Genomic DNA, 19,303 nt, shown 5'->3' with positions numbered 1-19,303 from the left:
ACTAGTTCTGTAGACCAGGCTGGCCTCGAACTCACACAGATCCACCTGTTTCCTGAGTGCTGCAATTAAAGGCATGCGCCATCATGCCTGGCTTTCTCCTCTCTTTGTTGATAATTGAAATTACGAGGTGGGTTCTGAGGTAACTTGACAAGATAAAACCAGGAGCCACCAGAATGGTACAAACAGTAGTGTCATAAGGAGCTTTCTGATGAGAGTCCTAGAAAACAGTTGTTTTCGGCTGACAAGGGAAAACCTTAAGTAAACGTTACCTGTGCTGAAATCGATTCTCCATGGGCAGAAGTTTCAGCCAGACTCAGTGTGGAAGGGCTCCCTGCCCCCCCCTCCACACTTCCCCGTCTTTTTGTCCTGCTTCAGTTTTGGATGAACACTTGAAGACCCCAGTTCTCCCTTGGCCCTGTGTTGTCTCTGGTGCCCTGCCCAGACTCAAAGCACAGAGCTCAGGAAATCCGGAGAAAAGGGAGAGGGGGCCTCGAGCCAGGGTGCCACAAGCCCTCTAAGACCCCTGAGGCAGGAAGGTCGCTGGCTCACCAGTTTCCCTCAACCTCCTTCCTGAGAGGAAGGGGCTGCCTGTGTCCCCCCGAGGGTGAGGGCCCAGGGTAGGGCAGGAGGGAAGCCAGGAAGGTGTCGCAATCCTGGGTCCCCTGGCCTGTCATTAACGACGAAGCTAGAAAGAGAAGTTTCAGGAACTTGTCCGAAGAAGAGAGGAGCAAGAGAAGAGAGAGCGAGCACCAAGGCTGGGCACATCGCCCTAGCCCCAGTGTAAGTAGGGGAGGGTGGAGTCCTGGAGGCCTCAGACCATTCCCTAGCATTGCCAGGGCCACATCAGGGGAGGCCTACAACAGGTGATCCTTGGGACCTGGGAGTCTCTGTGTGTGGCATGGGGAAGTCAGACAGCTGAATCTCTTTGGAAAGAGGAGCTGAACTCAGGAGTAAGCCTATCTCTCCTGGAATCTCTGTCCCTCAGATATGTTCTAGAGGCCACAGATCTGCCTCATTTCCCTCTTGGCTACTCCCTGTTTTCAGCCCTTTGGCATGCCTCCTCTCTGCAAGTAAGGCTGTCTCGGAGTCTCTGGGCCTCTCTCTCCTCTCCCAGTTCCCTTTGCCTCTTTAAACAGTTGCTACAAGACTTCGCCTGCTGGGCCTCTCTGCCTCTCTAGATCTACCGGGCTAGCTTTCGAAACCTGCCTCTCCACCTCTCTCTGCAGCGCCCCAGCCTCGTCTTGTTGTTGTTGTTAAAGTGTGTGGCTCTCAGGCAGATGAGGCTTATCTTCGAGTAAGCAAATAAGAACCCAGAACTTCTGACCCTCCTGCATTCCAAGTGCTGTGAAGGACTACAGGCCTGTACCACCCTGCCTGATTCTCAGTGTGGTCCTGGGGATCAAGCTTAGGCCTTTGTGTGTGCTAGACAAGCATTCTACCAACTGAGCCACATCCCCATCTGCTTTATGAAATAGGTTCTCACTAAGATGCTCAAACTAGATTTGAATTTCTTCTATAGCCCAGGCTGGCCTTGAACTTGCAATACACTTGCCTCTACTTCCAAGGTAGCTGGGATCTCAGACCCATGCCACTGGGCCAGGCTCTGCCTCAGTCTATCTTTGTGTGTCTTTTGCCCCCAACCCCATCAATCCATCCGTTCATCCATCCCTATCTTTATCTCTATCACACCTGGGAAGCCTTCTCTCTTAGTTTAGTCCCAATGTCCCCTTCCTTCCTCTCTTCCCACTGACAGAATTTCTAAAGAGCAGGACGGGAGAAGGGAACCAAGGGGGAAGGTTGGCAATGATGAGCAAAGGAGAGCTCTGACAGCAAGAAGAGGGGATGCTGTAGCAGCCGTGGCTTATGGCATCAGCTGTGTCGGTTGACACAGTGAGAGCAGCTGCAGAGTCCAGCAGAGACGCCAAGAGTGACAGGAGTGGCCTGAGAACCTCGGGGCTAGAAGCCGACCCAGGAAATGCAGCAAGGTGGCTGTTCCAGGAGGCTGTGCTGGTTCCATTGGCTTATTTCCTGCTTTAGGGCTCACACAGAGAGCCACTGCAAGAGAGCTCGGTCCCCAAGCACAGTGCCAATGGCGTTAATCTTAACTGTCTCACTCTGTTATTATAGCACTACTGAGACATGAGTGTTACCGTCCATCGTCTTTCCACAAATGGAGAAACTGAGGCTCAGAAAGGTGAAGGAGCTCATCCAAGTTCACCAGGCAGGTAAGTGTTGGAGCCAGGGTCAGAACTGGGTTCCCACCCTCTGTATACAGTAGGCAGAGGCTCCAACAGGCCCACACTCCTACTCCCCTGGGACCACTCCCAGGGCTTCTATAGCTGATGTACTGATGCCAATCAGGCCAGCTCCAGACAACCTAAGGAGGATGCCTGGTTTTTTCTGCATTCAGTTGCCTGCTCTCAACACATGCCTGTGGGGAGGAGGATAAGGTGGTACCAGGTATGGGCTAGGCCTAGGTACAACCACAAGAGTGGAGCCGGGAACCAGCATCCTGAGCCCTGGGGGCTAAGTCTTTCCCACTCCGTGTGTGCATGTGTGTGCATGTGGTAGTGGGAGACAGTCAACCTGGTGTGCGGATGTGAGGTTCTTTTCTTAGTTAAGGTTTGCTATTGCTGTGATAAAACATCTTGGTCAAAAGCAACTTGGAGAGGAAAGGGTTTGTTTCAGCTTATCCCAGGCAATGGTCCTTCACTGAAAGAAGTCAGGGCAAGGACTTGAGGCAGGCACTGAAGCAAAAACCATGGAGGAGTGTTCTTACTGGTTTGCTCCCCACAGTTTGCTCAGCCTGCCTATAAGGCACCAGGACCACCAGAGCAGGGGTGATGCCGCCCACAGAGATCTGAGTCCTCCCACATCAAGCATCAATCAAGAAAATGTACCACAGGCTTGCCCACAGGCTAATCTGGTGGGGGCATTTTCTTAACTGAGGGTCCCTCTCCCCAAATGACTCTAGCTTGTATTAAGTTGACATAAAACTAGCCAGCATGGTTACTAAGCAAGGTTAGTGGACAGAGATGTCCTGGACAAGAGGTAAGAAAAGCTTGTGTTCCTAGTGGCTCTGATCCCTGTTCTTTCTGGGAGGCAGGTTTCACCTTAGTGATACACACACACACACACACACACACACACACACACACACCACTCCCTTAATGCCAGCTGGAAGAAATCCCTTGGTTTGAATTCTCTCAGGTCTTTCTCTCGCAGTCCTAGGCAATAGAGGCCAATGTTACCTCCATGTTGCAAACACAGAGGCTCAGAGGTTAAATAACCTGCCCAAACTGTGGCAGAGCAAGGATTAGCCTCAGCTCTGGCTGCAGAGCTTGTTCTTAGGCATCTCTCACTGTCTCCAGGTAAGCACCAAGTTGTCATAATGATGGGGCTGGGAGCCTGCGCCCTGACTGGAGTTGCCCTGATCTTCTTGCTACTCCCTAAAAGTAAGTGGGGGACTGGGGAGGAGAATTAAAAGGGAGGCACAGGTCCCCAGGCTGCTGTGTGGCAGGCCTTGGGAGTGGGGCAATGAACAAAACAACCAGGGTCTCTCTACATCACAGAATTTAGCAGAGCAGTCACAATTCCAATTACAAAGGGATGGAAGAACTCCAGGGTACAGTCAGGCTCACCGAGATGCACACATGCAAACCTGCTGAGAGAGGGCCGGAAGAGCACCATGAAGGGGGAGCAAGGGTGCAAAGGTCCACAGACGAGAGGGACTGTATTGTCGCTTCAGGAATAGACCCAGTGTCTGAGCTGAGTCAGGGAGGGTGAGGCGAGGGGCTGTGTGAAGGGGGCGGAACTTTGAGTGTTCTGACCTGAGAGCAAAGGTTCTGCACTCACAGTTGTGTGAGGACGCCTGAGCCTCTAAGCTGGGAGGTGGTGGCACACGCTTTAGTCCCAGCACTCAGGAGGCAGAGGCATGTGGATCTCTGTGAGTTCAAGGCCACCTTGGTCTACAGAGTGAGTTCCAGCCAGGGGTACACAATGAAACCCTGTCTCAAAATAAAACAAAAAACAAAAACAAAAACAAAAAAAAAAGAAAACCATTTGATTCTCCCAGAGACACAAAGGTAGTACTAGATAAGGATGGAAAACAAGCCTGGTACTGACTTACTGTAGACTGTCATTGAGACTTACTGCCAGTAATTAGGCTCTTAATAACGCCAGCCACCTGGCCGCGGGAGACTGGAATATGACAGCAGGCCACAGAACAGAGGAAATTCCTTCAGAATGGAGGGGTCTCTGAGTTTAGCAGATTAGTGGTAGTGCTGACTAAGATATAAAGCTATAAAGTCGGAAGCTAGCCCTATTGTCCCACCCTAACTCAGGGCTGTTACATGCCAGGATCTTAGCAGCTTCAGGAAGGTACTTAGATAGGATGTCAGATATGACTCAGGCACTCTGCGGGGCAGCTCTGGGATCTAACTGGTAGGAACTGCTTTTCATCGCCATTCACAGATGAAAGTCGGAAGACGCGGGGAGCCCCACTTACATAGCCGAGGGTCGCTAATAATAAGCAAGGCAGTCTAGCCCCTGTGTCTAAGCTCGTCACCCATCACTTCAGCCTGCCTTTGCAAGGCAGTCACACGCCTTTGAAGTGTCACAATCAAGACACTTACAATCAGATTTGAATTGGACAAGGATTGCGGTGGCCTTGGGGGTTCTTATCACTCTGATTGTGGCTTTCACTACCTACCCAGTCCCTCCCTAGTGAGGAATTGGAGCTGCCCGAGAAGCATAGAGACCGCATTCATAACTGCCTTCAGGGAGGGCACAGGATACAAATATTCACACAATGGGGAGCATGCGCATCCTGGGGAAGGTGTTCACACCCTGGGAAGGGTTTATACCACAGGGCGTGTTCACATCACAGGAAGCATTCACACCAAGGGGCACACTCACGTGATAGGAAGTGTTCATAGCCCCGGGGAGTATTCACATCACAGGAAGCATTCACACCAAGGGGCACACTCACGTGATAGGAAGTGTTCATAGCCCCGGGGAGTATTCACACCACAGGAAGTGTTCATGCTTCTTGGGGGTGTTCACACCTCAGTGGAATGCTCGCTCTGTAAAGAGGGTTCACACCGATGGACGTGGCCAACTGAAATCAGGAGCTGCTTTTCTCTGCAGAAGCCATTGATAACCATTTACAGACACATGGTTGTCTCTAGCTCTCTCGACAGTGCATCTTACAGGAATCGTACATTGTATTTACTCCTTCATGTTTGGCCCAGTGTCTTCCAGATGGGAGGGTAAGAAGATAGAGGGGGTCTCTGAGGCTAGGAGTCCAGAGGTCTTGACATGGCCCATGTTGGCCTGGCAAAGGAATCATCCAGGAACACCCCCCATCAATCTAGGTCTGGAGAGCTGCGGGCACATCAGGCTCTCAGTCCCCATTGTCCGTCTTGGGGACCCTGTCATGGCCTCCTGTACCATCAGCCCAAACTGCAGCAAACTGGACCAAGAGCCACAGATCCTATGGAGACTGGAAGATGGACCAAACCAGCCTGGAGACAGACAGCAGAGACTGCCTGATGGGACCCAGGAATCCATCATCACTCTGCCACGTGTGAACCACACCAAGACCTTTGTCTTCTGCCTAGTGCCATGGGGCAACAGTTTCCAGGTCCTGGATCAAGCTGAACTTCAGGCAGGCTGTAAGTCCCTCCTACCATCCACCCATCTGCTTCCAGCCCTTCTGCCAGAAAGAACCAGGGAGAGCAATGACCTCATTCAAGTAGCCCTTTGTGAGCATGACAGAGGATATTGTTCATCCTATCAGGTGTTATTATTTAAGCCCGTTCTCCAGATGAGGAAACTGGCATTTAGTGAGGACAAGCGCCTTCCTGAAGGCCACACTCCAAAGTGTTCCTTGCAGAAATACTTGTCTGCATGGCTGTTTAGCAAGCTCAGGTCCTTGGTCCTAAGAGGGGCTTCACTTCCAGCTCCTCCTAAGTCCAGACCCAGTTTTCTTTCCAAATTGAGCAGAATGGTGTTTGTGTTAAGCTAAGGTATAAGGAACAAATAAAAACACATCTTTAATCCCAGCAGAGGGAGGTGAATCTCTGTGGATTTTTTCCCTTCCAGACAGGGTTTCTTTTTTCTTTCTTTTTTCTTCTTTTTTTGTTTTTGTTTTTGTTTTGTTTTGTTCTGTTTTTCGAGACAGGGTTTCTCTGTAGCTTTTGGAGCCTGTCCTGGAACTAGCTCTTGTAGGCCAGGCTGGCCTCGAACTCACAGAGATCCACCAGCCTCCACCTCCTGAAGGCTGGGATGAAAGGCGTGTGCCACTACTGCCTGGCAAGACAAGGTGTAGCCCTGGCTATCCTGGAACTCACTCTGTAGACCAGGATGGCCTCGAACTCACAGAGATTCTTCTGCCTCTGCTTCCCAGGATTTCTGTGATTTTGAGGACAACTTGATCTACATAGAGAGTTCCAGGGCTGCTAGGGCTACATAGTGAGACCCTGTCTATTCCACCCCCACAAAAAAAAATTAGTGCTAGGGCTGGGGATGCAGCCCCATAGTAGAATACATTACTTAAAAAGAACAAGGCCCTGGGTTCCGATCCTAGCACCCCACCAATCAATAAGAGCCAGGTATGGAGGCACACTTCTGGGATCCTAGTACTTGGAAGCTGAGAAAGAAGGATGGCAAATTAGAAATTAGCCTGTATTGTATCATGAAACCTGTCTCAAAAAAAAAAAGAAGAAGAAAAGAAAGCAGTGATCACCGTAGCCCCCGCCTGCCTGAGCACAGTTGTGAGCATCCTATACACAGGATGCTATACACAGCCCTCGTATAAGTTACTTTTGAATGTTGTGACAGAACACGGTGACCAAAGAAACTTAGAAGAGAAAGCATTGAGTTGGGTTCATGGGTCCAGAGGGTTAGAGTCTGTGACAGGGGAGCAAAGGTATACAGGCAGAAATAGCTGAGAGTTTACATCTTGAATAGCAAGTTAGAGACAGAGAGGACTAACTGTAAGTGGGACAAATCTTTTGGGACCTCAAAGCCCACCCTCCGTGACACACCTTCTCCAGCAAGCCTCCCAAAACCAGTCCACCAACCGGGAACTAAATATTCAAACATGAGCATCTGGGAAAGGGGGCATTCTCAATCTACCGCCCACAGCCCTTAAAGAAACCTAGGAAAGAAGTTGATTATCATCACCCCCTCTTTACAGATGAGGAAAACTGAGGCACAGGAGCAGTTCAGTCACGTGAGGATCAAATGGCTAATGATTGACCAAACCAGAATGAAACGCAGGCTGTCTCTGACAAAGACGCCACCAGGCTGCTGAGGGTCTGGGTTGCTTGCCCCTGTACCTGACAGAATCGTAGCTGCCCTTACAGGTCCACAGTGCAGAAGGAACAGTCCAGCCCCAGGAAGCACGGCCACAGGTGTACACCCCGCCCACGAAGGCTCCTAATATTCTTCCCACCCTATCCAGATCCTCCTGCCAGCCCCTCCAACTTGTCCTGCCTTATGTATCTCACCACCAACAGACTGGTCTGCCAGTGGGAACCAGGTCCTGAGACCTACCTGCCCACCAACTTTACCCTAAAGAGCTTCAGGTACATAGGGTTTCCATGCCAGTCCCTTCCTCCAGGGCCTGGGTTGGGGCACAAGTCACTGTGGGGATGGGGAGCCAGAGGCAAAGACAAGAGGGGGGCCTTGCCTTCTTCCTCTGCTTGACACGTAAGCCTGGCCTCTTGGCAGGAGCCGTGCTGATTGTCAGTACCAGGAGGACTCCATCTTGGACTGTGTGCCCGAGGACAGGCAGAACACCTGCTCCATCACCCGCAAACACCTGTTCCTCTACCAGAATATGGTCATCTGGGTGCAAGCAGAGAACGCACTAGGGATCAGCGAGTCGCCAAAGCTGTGCTTTGAGCCCATGGATGTTGGTGAGTGATACTGAATGTGAGAAGGGGGAGAGAGCCCCAGATTGGGAGACCCAGAGAGGCCCAGGGAGGGAACGCAGAACTAAGCACAGACAGGGAGATTTTTTGGGAGACCTAGAAGAGGCAGAGAAGAGAGAAGTGGGGAGCAGAGGCTAGGTTCATACTTTCACCTTTATTTATTTATCCACTGGGTTTTCAAAACAAGGTTTCTCGGGTTGCTATCCTGAAACTCGCTCTGTAGACCAGGCTGGCCTAAAATGTGCCACCGCCACCCAGCTCTTCTTACTTATTTACTTATTTATAGGGGCACATATCATATCATGGTTACATATCATGGGGCACATGTGGAGGCCAGAGGAACTTTCTGGAATCCTTCTTTCCTTCTACCTTGAAGCAGGGTCTCTCTTGCCTCTGCTGCTGTCCTTGTACTTCAAGCTATATAGCCTGGTGGCCTCAGGGTGATCCTCCTGTCTTCACCTCCCAGTTTGCCACAATGGTGCTTGTATTACAGATGTGCGCCATTGCACTGGGCTTTTTTTTTTTTCCTTTTGTTTTTTATTTTCAAGACAGGGTTTCTCTGTAGCTTTGGAGCCTGTCCTGGAACTAGCTCTTGTAGACCAGGCTGGCCTCAAACTCACAGAGATCTGCCTGCCTCTGCCTCCTGAGTGCTGGGATTAAAGGCATGTGCCACCACCGCCCAGCTGCATTGGGCTTTTTGCCCTGAATTTTGGGACTAAACTCAAACTTGGGTTGTCAGGCTGTGTAAGTAGCACTTTGATCCAATGATCCATCACCCCAGCCTTCAACTGATTTCTCAAAGTAACTACCCTCTCCCCACACCCCTCCCCCACCACAAACCTACCAGACTGTGGCCGTCCTAAGATACAGCAGTGAGCAGAACTTCAGACATCCCATCCTCAGAATATTACAATATCCGATGACTTTAGAAGTTGACAACTAAGTGGATCCTTGGAGAAAGTGAGGGACCAAGCCGCTGGATAGCTGGAAAGAAAATGCTAGAAGCAGATGTAGCAACCAGTTCAAAGTCCCTGAGGCAGGGCCTTCACCTAGTAAGAAACACAGATCCCCAGACCCAAGCGCAGCTGGAGCTATGGAGCCAGAGAGGAAAAGAGAGGGAAAAAGATCCAGGAAGGAAAGGGGGCACTAAGACAGAGCCCTCCCAGGAGGCACGGAAAAGTTTGACAACCCAACCCCTTGCAGTGAAATTGGAGCCTCCCGTGCTGCAGGCCCTGGATGTTAGCCATGATCTAGTCCCACGCCAGCCAGGCTGCCTGTGGCTGAGCTGGAAGCCATGGGAGCCCGGTAGATTCATGCAGCAGGAGTGTGAACTCCGCTACCAGCCACAGCTTAGAGGAGCCAACTGGACACTGGTGAGGCAGAAGACGACCTTGAGACGGAGGTGGGGCATGGAGCGGGGGCAAGTTGAATTGAGTTAGTGTCACCTCCCACACACCAGGTGTCCCACCTGCCTTCCAGCGAGGACCAGTTCAAGCTCTGTGGGCTCCACCGGGCTCCAGTATACACCCTGCAGATTCGGTGCATCCGCTACCCTCTGCCTGGACTCTGGAGCAGTTGGAGCCCCGCCCTGCAGCTAAGGCCCACCATTAAAGGTGAGAAGCCAGGAGTGGCCATCAGAGCCTAGTCCGGCCCCCAGGGCCCTTTCCAACAAAACCCTCTCATCTCCTCCCGTCCACAGCCCCCACCATCAGACTAGACACATGGTGGCAGAAGAAGCAACTGGATCCCGGGATAGAGACTGTGCAACTGTTCTGGAAGGTGACTCTCTGAGACCCCCCTCCCACTCCCAACAGAGCCCCCAAGGTAGGGCTCAAGAGTGCAGGGTGCCTGAAAGGCTGGGAGACAGTTTGCATGCGTTTCACAAATGCGTGGGAAGGTGGGTAGTGACCTTGGGGAGAGACTGTAACGTGGGGCTCTGGGGTCACCTGTGTCCCAAAGGGTCCAGTCAGAGAATAGTTAAATACCTGCTACATGTACTAACTGGCTTCTTCCTTCTTTCCCTCCTAGATCTTGCCACAGGGGGATAGAGGGATGGGGAGCCTCAGAGCCCAGTTCCTATGGCTGGCCCCTACATCCCAGGTTGAGCTATACAGCTCCCTTACTGTATTCTTCCTCACCTGTCACAGCCAACACCCCTGCAGGAAGACAGCGGACAGATCCAGGGGTACCTGCTCTCTTGGAGTCCCTCAGATCAGCAAGGGCTGGAGAGGCACCTTTGCAACACCACAGAGCTCAGCTGTACCTTCTACCTGCCCTCGGACGCCCAGAACGTGAGCCTTGTGGCCTACAACACAGGAGGGACCTCTACACCTACACCAGTGGTTTTCTTAGAGAACAAAGGTAGGCCCCCCCCCCCCGGCAGCTAAACAGCAGAGAGCATCATGGGAATTTGAAGGCTGGACCGCCTAGGCTCCTACCTGTCCCTTGTCCCTCCAACTTGCTAACAGAATGACCTGGCCTGGACAGGTGACCTCCCTGCCTGGCCCGTGTTGACTCCAGAACCTGCAAGCGAATGCACTAACATGGCCTCTTGGGGGTTGTGGGTGGGGCAGTCAACTTTGAGCCAACATTTAAATTAGTATTGTTGGCCAGAACTAGGTTAATCTGAGAGAATATACACACATACACGCACACGCACACACAGAGCTTTGATTCCCACTTATAAGTTGTACGTGTACATATGCATATAGCCACTTGCAGACAACCGCAGATGTCATTCTTCAGGGGCTGGCCACGGTTTTGGAGACAGGATAGCCCACCGGTCTGAAACTCACTGATTAGAAGCTACTCTGTGGTTAGCCCCAGAGATCCACCTGTCTCTGTCTTCCTGGTGCTAGGATTATAAATGTCACATGCCTGTTTTGCTTGTTGTTTCCACATGGGTTCTGGGAATCCAATTCAGGTTTTTGTGCTTGCCTTACAAACACTTTACCAATTAAATGATCTCCCCAGCGCTGAGCTGTGTGATCCCTAATAAGCCTCTCCGCCTCTCTGTATCCCCCACTTTCACCCACTGATAAAAGGGAGACACCATCGTGCCTCCCTGCTATGATTGTTAGAGAACTCCATGAGTCACAGACATCAAGCTGAGTGGGGCCAGGAAGTAGCCATGGAGCAGGCTCTGTGCAAGCTTATTCTGTGTTCCCTCCTTTAACACACACCAAGTCTGCAAAGTGAGGACATCCTTGTTATCACTTCCACTTGGCAGATGAAAAGATTGAGGCTCAGGTCTTGCTACACCCTGGATGGCAGGTCTGTCAGCAGCAGAGGCGGGATTTGAATCCATGTACAGCAGTGAGGCCTGCAACCTTTCCATCTTCACACCTATTTCCCACTCCCTCTCCAGGTCCAGCTGTGACCAAACTCCATGCCATGGCCCAAGACCCAGATAGCATCTGGGTAGACTGGGAGGCACCCAGTATTCTGCCTCAGGGCTATCTGATTGAGTGGGGTCAGAAGTCCCTCAATAAGTCCTGGAGGATAGAGCCCAATGGGAACATCACTGGAATTCTGATACAGGGTGAGACGGGCCTGGGAGGGGGATTGGGATGAGGGACAAGAAAAGGGAACAGAGTGGGTGGTGCTTGTCTCGAGGTAGTAAGGGCAGTTAGAGCCTCTCTATAGAGGCAACTTCCCCAGACCTTTCTGAACCCTTACCTTGGGGAAGTTCTTCCTACACTCTAGCCAGATCCTTTGTCTAGCCCACACGCTGCTCCTATTCTAGTTCTCTGTCCCACTTTCCCCTCGTGACATCCATCAAATGAACTAAAAGAGATTTCCCCTTAACCCCATAGTCAAAATCAGGCCATTCAGAAAGCAGATTCTGAGGCTGGGTGGCATAGGTTGGCCTCGACCTTAGCGTCATCCCCTCTTCTCTCTGCAGAAAACATAAATCCCTTTGTGCTCTATGAAATCTTGGTGGCCCCTCTGTACCCAGGCATCGTAGGACTCTCTGCCCAAGTCTACACCTACTCTGGAGAAAAAGGTTTGTCTACCATCAGAAGCCCCTCCTCTCTCCCTGGTTGGGCCCTGGCAACTAGAAGTGAGAGAAAATGGTACCCTTTTACTTCTGGCCCTTGAGAGGGGTGCTCTCCATGCTGCTTTATACTGGGCCCCCCAAAGCTGGGCAGAATTCAGGAAACGGGGTAGAAGACAGAAATCCATACATGTGGGAGAATCAGGGAGGGGGCAGAGTCTCACGGCATCCATCCATGGCCCAACAGAAATCCAGTGTCCCAGCTGATAGACTTGAATGGAGTCCCCGACACAATTCAGAGTGGCAGAAATCAGATACCAAGTCAGGAAAAAACAGATGTGGCAGAAATTGGAGAGCCCTGCCTCTGCGAGTCATAAAGGGCAAGGGAAATCAGATGAAATCCTGGGTGGAGGGGACTCTGGACAAAGTGGTGTATACCTCTGACCCTAGTGACTCTGCTGAGGTAGGATTACGATTTGGGGGCTAGTCTGAACTTTGTGGTGAGACCTCCATCTCAAACAAATCCAGTTTCCTTTTGAAAGGGATCTCTCTTGTGTCTCTGTCTCTCTCACACACACATTTGCTTTTGTTTCGGAGGTTTGGACTTTGATTTTTATTGTTTTTTTTTTTTGCTGTTATCTTAATTCATTTATTATCATGCGTGCATGAGGTACACAAGTGGATGCACACATGCCAAAGCGCCTGTGGAGGCCAGAGGGCAGCTTCGTACAGTCGGTCCCTTCCTTCCACCTCCGTGTGCTGTGTTAGATGGCTTTCATCAGCGGCTGGACACAATCTAGAGTCCCCTGAGTCTAGGGACCCTCAGCTGAGCAATTGCCCACAGTATACTGGTCTGTCATTACATCTGTGAGACATCATCTTAATGGATGATTGACGTGGTAGGGCCTAGCCCACTATGGGAAGCACCATCCCTAGTTCGGTGGTGGGGAGGAGCTGTATAAGAAAGTTAGATGAGCAAGTCAGAGAGTGAGCCTTCCTCCGTGGTTTTTGCTTCAGTTCCTCCTTGGCTTTGTGCTCTGACTTCCCTCAGCAATGAATTGCAACTGAAAGTATAAGCTTGAAACAAGCTTTCCTCCCCAAGCCGCTTTTGGTCATGTATAGATCACAGCAGCGGAAAAGCGAAGTAGAGCACATAGGGTTCAGGGATTGAACTCAGGTCTCCAGTCTTGCAGGCCAAGAACTATACCGGCTGAGCCATTTTGTTGGCTCCTTTTATATTTGTTTTAAAACAAGGTCTTAACATCATAGCCCAGGCTGGCCTCGAACACACAGCAATCCTCCTGCCTCCGTCTCCAGAGTGTTGGATTATAGACATGGCACAACTATACTCATCTCTGTGAACTCTCTTTTCTCAGTTATCTACGTCCAGTCATGTATGTCCCAGGTTCTGGGTCCAAAAACTCACCAGAGCCTGGTCAGGTTCGCTTGCTCTAATCACATGAACCCTTCTCCCTCCCCCTCTCTCTCCACAGCCCTTCCTCATGCTCCAGAGCTACATCTGAGGCACGTGGGCAGGACGTGGGCCCAGGTGGAGTGGGTACCTGAGACCCCTTGGCTCGGGATGATACCTCTCACCCACTACACCATCTTCTGGACCAATGATAAGAACCAGTCATTTGGTGAGTCTATCCTCGGCTCCCCACAAACCCGGGAGGCCTGGAAGGGGTGTTCCTCAACAGATACAGAGATGTTTTAGCACCCCAAACTGACCATATGCTCCACCCACAGCCATCGTCCTAAACATCTCCTTCCATGGCTATGTCCTGGACCACCTGGAACCTGCCCGTTTGTACCACGTCTACCTCATGGCCACCAGCCGGGCAGGGTCCTCCAACAGTACAGGCCTGACCCTGATGACTTTGGCCCTAGGTAAGAGGAAGGCTGAAAGTGATGACTGCTGGGAAGATGCCTCACTTTGCCTCTCTAGAAATCCTGACTTTGTCAGGTGTGGTGGCACGCACCTTTAATCTCAACCCTGACACAGAGGCAGATGGAGCTCTGTGAGCATGAGGCCCTTCTGATCTACAGAGATAATTGCAGGCCAAGCAGGGCTACACAGTGAGAACTCCTCTAAAAAAAAAAAATAAAATTAAACCGGGCAATGGCAACGCACACCTTTAATTCCAGCACTTGGAAGGCAAAGGCAGGCGGATCTCTGTGAGTTCGAGGCCAGCCTGGTCTACAGAGCTAGTTCCAGGACAGTCAGAGCTGTTACACAGAAAAAAAAAAAAACCCGTTTTGAAAAACCAAAAAAGAAATGGATTCTGATTTTAAAGGGAGGAGGGGAGATTATGAAAGTTTTCTTTTTTTTTTTTTCTCAAGTTTAAAAAGGGAGAAAAGTGCAGGGCAGTGGTGGCACACGCCTTTGACCCCAGCACTCGGGAGGCAGTGCAGGCGGATCTCTGAGCTTGAGGTCAGGCTAGTCTGGTCTCAAAGTAAATTCCAGGACAACCAGAGCTTCACAGAAAATTCCTGTCTCAAAAAAGAAAACAGAAATCCTTAATTTGGAGAGTAATAGGGCCTTCGGGTCTGCCAGCCTGAAGGGGAGCTGCATCCTCACCAGTCCACCTCAACATACTCGTGCCAGGATGCCTCTAACTTTTCCACTGTTGCTGTTGTTGTTTTGTTTGTCGAGACAGGGTTTCTCTGTGTAGCCCTGGCCATCCTGGAACTCAGAGATTCACCTCCCTCTGCCTCCCAAGTGCTGAGATTAAAGGCGTGCGCCACCAATGCCTGGCTAACTTTTCCACTTTTAACCCCTTTTTATACAAGAAATTTTTACATAATTCTGAGTACGTAAAACATGTCCAGATCAAACACTTACTGATAATAAACAATGCATTTATTTTGAAACAATTCTTTGGTATGCATATAAATTTTCATTTAATAAAAGATGAAAGCAAACCTGCATACTAATGAGATGGCTGTGCTTGCTTCTCTTACACAGATAATTAAATGTTGGCTGACTGTGTGCTGTGTGATACTGCAGGGCAAAGAACATCTTCAGCCACCTTCAGCATTTCTCAGAGTTAATCAATATTTTGATATTTTTACAACCATCATTGCTGAGAAAGACACATTGCATAAATATATAGTACCAAATGGCAGACGTATGCTTAGGGCCATTTCAGAAATTGTTGAAAATTTTGGCCTAATCCCAAGCCAGAATTCATCCAACAATTTCTTCTTTTCTGTGAAAGTCAAGTCAGCAACTCAGATAGCAGTTCTTAAAATTAATCATTCTAATATGATACAATCCAAAGATACACTGATTTGATATCCACACGCTGAGGATTGAGGGCAGGGAAATATTGAAAGTCTTTGTTTCCAGAATTAAACTATTACATTCCTGTAATGGCAGAAACCTTTGTATGTACAGTAAACACACTGAGATTCTGAGGCCAATAGTGGATGATAGTCTTGAATATGAGCCGAGATGTTTCAGGCGGTATCTGCAATGTGATGGCACGCATGGTGCAAAGTGCACATGTGTGCTTAGAACCAAAGCTGCAGTGAACTTGTACGATGAAACACAGGTGAACCCTGCCAGAAGCATGTTAGATGCATTAGTGTTTGGTTTTTTTAAAATTAATGTTTGGGCTGGGCGGTGGTGGCACACACCTTTAATCCCAGCACTTGGGAGGCAAAGGCAGGTGGATCTTTGTGAGTTTGAGGCCAGCATGGTTTACAAGAGCTAGTTCCAGGACAGGCTCCAGAGCTACAGAGAAACCCTGCCTCAAAATATAATTAATAATAATAATAATAATAATAATAAATAATAATAATAACAACAACAATAATTTTTGGTTGTGGTTGTTATCCTTTTAAAAACCTTTTACTCCTGCCAAAATTTTACCACCCCCATATTTGGTTCCGCTGTAGGATCATGACTCACGGTGGAAAAGCCACACACTAAACTCTTCTTGCTTTCGCTCACCGCAGAGACATCTGAACTACATGTCTTCCTGGGCCTGCTTGTCTTCCTGATTTGTTTCGTCAGCTTCTGTGCGACTGTCTGGTTCTGCTGCAAGCAGAGGTGAGAGTTTCCCAGACTTCCTGTTGCCCATGGGTGGGGAAGTCCCTCCCCGCCTTCCCAGACTTCCGACCCCAGTCTGGGAGTCTGTCCTTTCACCCCTTCCCGCCTTCAGCTGCCAGCGTAGGGCAAAGGATGATAAGCTGAGAGGGCACACCTGACCCAGACTTCACTCGCCCTCTTCTCCAGCAGGAAGAACTTCTTTTGGCCAAATGTGCCAGACCCAGCCCACAGCAGCCTGAGCTCCTGGGTGCCCACCATCATGACAGAGGTAATCATGAGACAGAAAGCGATATATCCCATGACTGGCAGATGAGGCACAGCCACTACAGGGATGCCCTTCTGAGGAACACACATCTGAGTCTCGTTTCCAACCCCCCATACACACATGCACAACACACACACACACACACACACACTCCACTTTGAAGAGATGCAAACCTAAGTTTGACTCTCACTGTGCTATGCAATGGATGCACGGGTGCTGTGGTGGGGTCAGGGGGTGGGAGGTGCTATGGTGGGGTGGGGGGGTCTTTCCTGACAGACACATGTCAAGAATGTACAGACACGAGGCAAGTCTATCCCTTTGTGCTCTGCCACACAGCAGCAAGAGCGATCACCCAGTTGCCTCATCTCAGGAAGGTACAATGGATGGGGCTGACATTTGAGATGAAGCATGCTTCATTTTATTTCCCTGTGTTCAGGAAATCTTCCAGCTGCCCAGCCTCTGGGACACCAGCATGCCACCAATCACCAAGATCACTGTGCTGGAGGAAGATAAGAAGCTGACCAATTGGGATTCTAATGACAACTCTCGGGCTAACAGCCTTCCCACCCTGGTTCAGGCCTACGTGCTCCAAGGAGATCCAAGAGCAACTTCCACCCAGTTCCAACCCTCCTCTGGCACTAGTGACCAGGTCCTTTATGGTCAGGTGCTGGGAAGCCCCACCAGCCCAGGAGTGATGCGTTACCTTCGCTGTGATTCCACTCAGCCCCTTTTGGGGGGCCTCACACCCAGCCCTAAATCCTATGAAAACATCTGGTTCCATCCAAGACCCCAGGAGCCCTTGGTGGCCCAATCCCCAAGCCAGGAAGATGACTGTGTCTTTGGGCCACCGTTTGATTTCCCCCTCCTGCAGGGGCTCCAGGTCCATGGAGTTGAAGAACAAGAGGGCTTCTAGGACCTTTTGGGTGCTTGAATCTTGAAGGCCCTGATCAGTTCAGAGGATAAGAGCCCTCCACTGAGATCTACTGGCCCTAAGAGAAGCAGAAAGAGCCAGTCTGCTCCACCCCTGGCCATTATTCCTCGCCTGCATTCCAACTTTCACAGGCTGCACCCCCAGGAAACCCTCATACTCTAGATTCAGATAGATAACTGCTTCCAGCCTTCCACACGCCTTTTGTGTTTCCCATCATTTCAGTTTGTTAAGCTGATTTTAGATTCTGAATTGGGGCTGGTATTTTCAGAATTCTTGCCAGATGTGGGGATACATGTCCGTTATCCCAACAGGGAAGGAAGATGCAGGAAGCTTGCAAGTCCCGGGCCAGCCTGGGCTACAAAAGAAGTTCCTGTTTCAAAAATTAACCAGAAGTTAAATAAATAACAAACTTTTTGTTACGTTTATTTATTTTGTTGGGATAGGGGCTCTCACACAGAGGTCAGAAGACAGCTTTTGGGATATGGTTCTGTCCTTCCAGCGCGTGGATACTGGGAACTGGACTCAAAGCTCAGTGGGAAGCACCTTTGCCTGTGGAGTCATCTCACAGGTTCCAGAAAAGAATCACTTAAGCATGGCTGAGTGTCTTTTACTTTTCAAGGTCCAGCAATCAGAAAGATATTTCTCAGAATCATTCATTTATTTCTCCCTCCCTTCCTTCAACCAGCTCCTGCCTAGGATCTAAGTCCTGTGCTAGCATCAGAGATTCAAAAAGGACAGCTCAGTCCCCCATAGAAAGCTCCCATACTAGCAATGGAGACTTGAAACTGATTATCAGGAAAGAGAGGCAAGACTTACTTGGAGCTGGGCGGTAGTGGCACAGCCTTTAATCCCAGCACTTGGGAGGCAGAGGCAGGAGGATCTCTGAGTTCGAGGCCAGCTTGGTCTACAAGAGCTAGTTCCAGGACAGACTCCAAAACTACTGAGAAATCCCGTCTCCAGGTGTAGGGGGAGAACCTTACTTGGGAGGAGTTGGAGTGCTGGGGAACACAGTGAAGCCAGGGAAGAGACTAGCCCTGCTGGTACTTATAACTCCAACACAGGAACGGTTTGAGGCCAAGCTGTGCTGTGATACACACAAGTCAAAAGCCTTTCTTTCTGTCTCTGTCTCTGTCTCTGTCTCTCTCTCTCTCTCTCTCTCATGCGGGGGTGGGGGCTGGAGGCTGGAGAGATAGCTTAGCAGTTAAGAGCACTGGCTTCTCTTCCAGAGGACCCAGGTTCAATTCTCAACTCCCACGTGGTGACTTATAACCATTTGTAATTCCTGCTCTGGGAGATCCACTGCCTGCCTCCTTCCGGTCTTCGTGGCAGCAGACACACGGGTAATGCCCAGATATACATAGAGGCAAAACACTTATACCTATAAAATAAAATCTTATTGAGGAAATATAACTAAAACAATACCTCAGGTCTAAGGATGTAGCTCAGTGTAGAACACTGGTCTAATAGTATGAGTCTCACAGTTTGATCCACAGCATAGAGATAAAGAAAAATCCCTTGCCAAACCAGAAACCTTTTTCCTAAGGAGAAAAGAATGAGAAAAGAGCATCATTATTTAATAAACATTAAGCCAGAATGTAATAAGGATAACTACAAAGATAAGATTTACCCTTTTTTAAGGACTTATTTTTATGTACGTGAGCATTTGTTTGCGTATAAGTCTGTGTACCACATGTATACGGTGTCCACAGAGGCCAGCAGAGCACATCTGGTTCCCTGAAACTTGTCAGATAGCTGTGAGCCACCACACTGAGCCTTGTATCCAGCCCTATTTTTAGCTTTGTTTGGTTTTGTCTTTTTCCCCCTTTGAAGAAGATCCAAGGACTGGAGAGATGGCTCAGCAGTTAAGAGCACTGCTTGCTATTCCAAAGGTCCTGAGTTCAATTCCCAGCAACCACATGGTAGCTCACAACCATCTGTAATGAGGTCTGGTGCCCTCTTCTGGCTTGCAGGCATATATTGTATACATAATAAATAAATAAATATTTAAGAAAAAAAAGAAGATCCAATACTGATTTCTGTGATAATTTCTTTTTTTTTTTTTTTGGTTTTTCGAGACAGTGTTTCCCTGTAGTTTCTAGAGCCTGTCCTGGAA

The 19,303-nt window shown here is 49.7% G+C and overlaps 1 protein-coding gene across 2 annotated transcripts; it reads left to right on the top strand.

Moving 5' to 3' along the window:
* The first annotated feature begins 702 nt into the window (after positions 1-702).
* On the top strand, positions 703-17,615 carry Csf3r (colony stimulating factor 3 receptor). Of its 2 annotated transcripts, none has more exons than XM_038333888.1 (17): positions 703-780; positions 2,128-2,225; positions 3,372-3,455; positions 5,376-5,675; positions 7,469-7,592; positions 7,738-7,925; positions 9,144-9,313; positions 9,400-9,553; positions 9,640-9,719; positions 10,088-10,301; positions 11,308-11,481; positions 11,845-11,946; positions 13,431-13,577; positions 13,687-13,827; positions 15,901-15,994; positions 16,184-16,262; positions 16,696-17,615. In XM_038333888.1, exons 2-17 carry the CDS (start codon positions 2,171-2,173, stop codon positions 17,170-17,172), a joined length of 2,583 nt encoding a protein of 860 aa, XP_038189816.1. In that variant the 5' UTR covers positions 703-780; positions 2,128-2,170; the 3' UTR covers positions 17,173-17,615. The 2 variants fall into 2 exon arrangements, with proteins under 2 accessions (XP_038189816.1, XP_038189814.1); XM_038333886.1 differs by having other exon boundaries at positions 16,181-16,262.
* Positions 17,616-19,303: the final 1,688 nt, after the last annotated feature.

The sequence above is a fragment of the Arvicola amphibius genome, chromosome 6 (assembly GCF_903992535.2).
Source record: "Arvicola amphibius chromosome 6, mArvAmp1.2, whole genome shotgun sequence".
Taxonomy (NCBI): domain Eukaryota; kingdom Metazoa; phylum Chordata; class Mammalia; order Rodentia; family Cricetidae; genus Arvicola; species Arvicola amphibius.
Note: the sequence above shows the minus strand (reverse complement) of the source record. Positions and strands in the feature narration are given on the sequence as shown.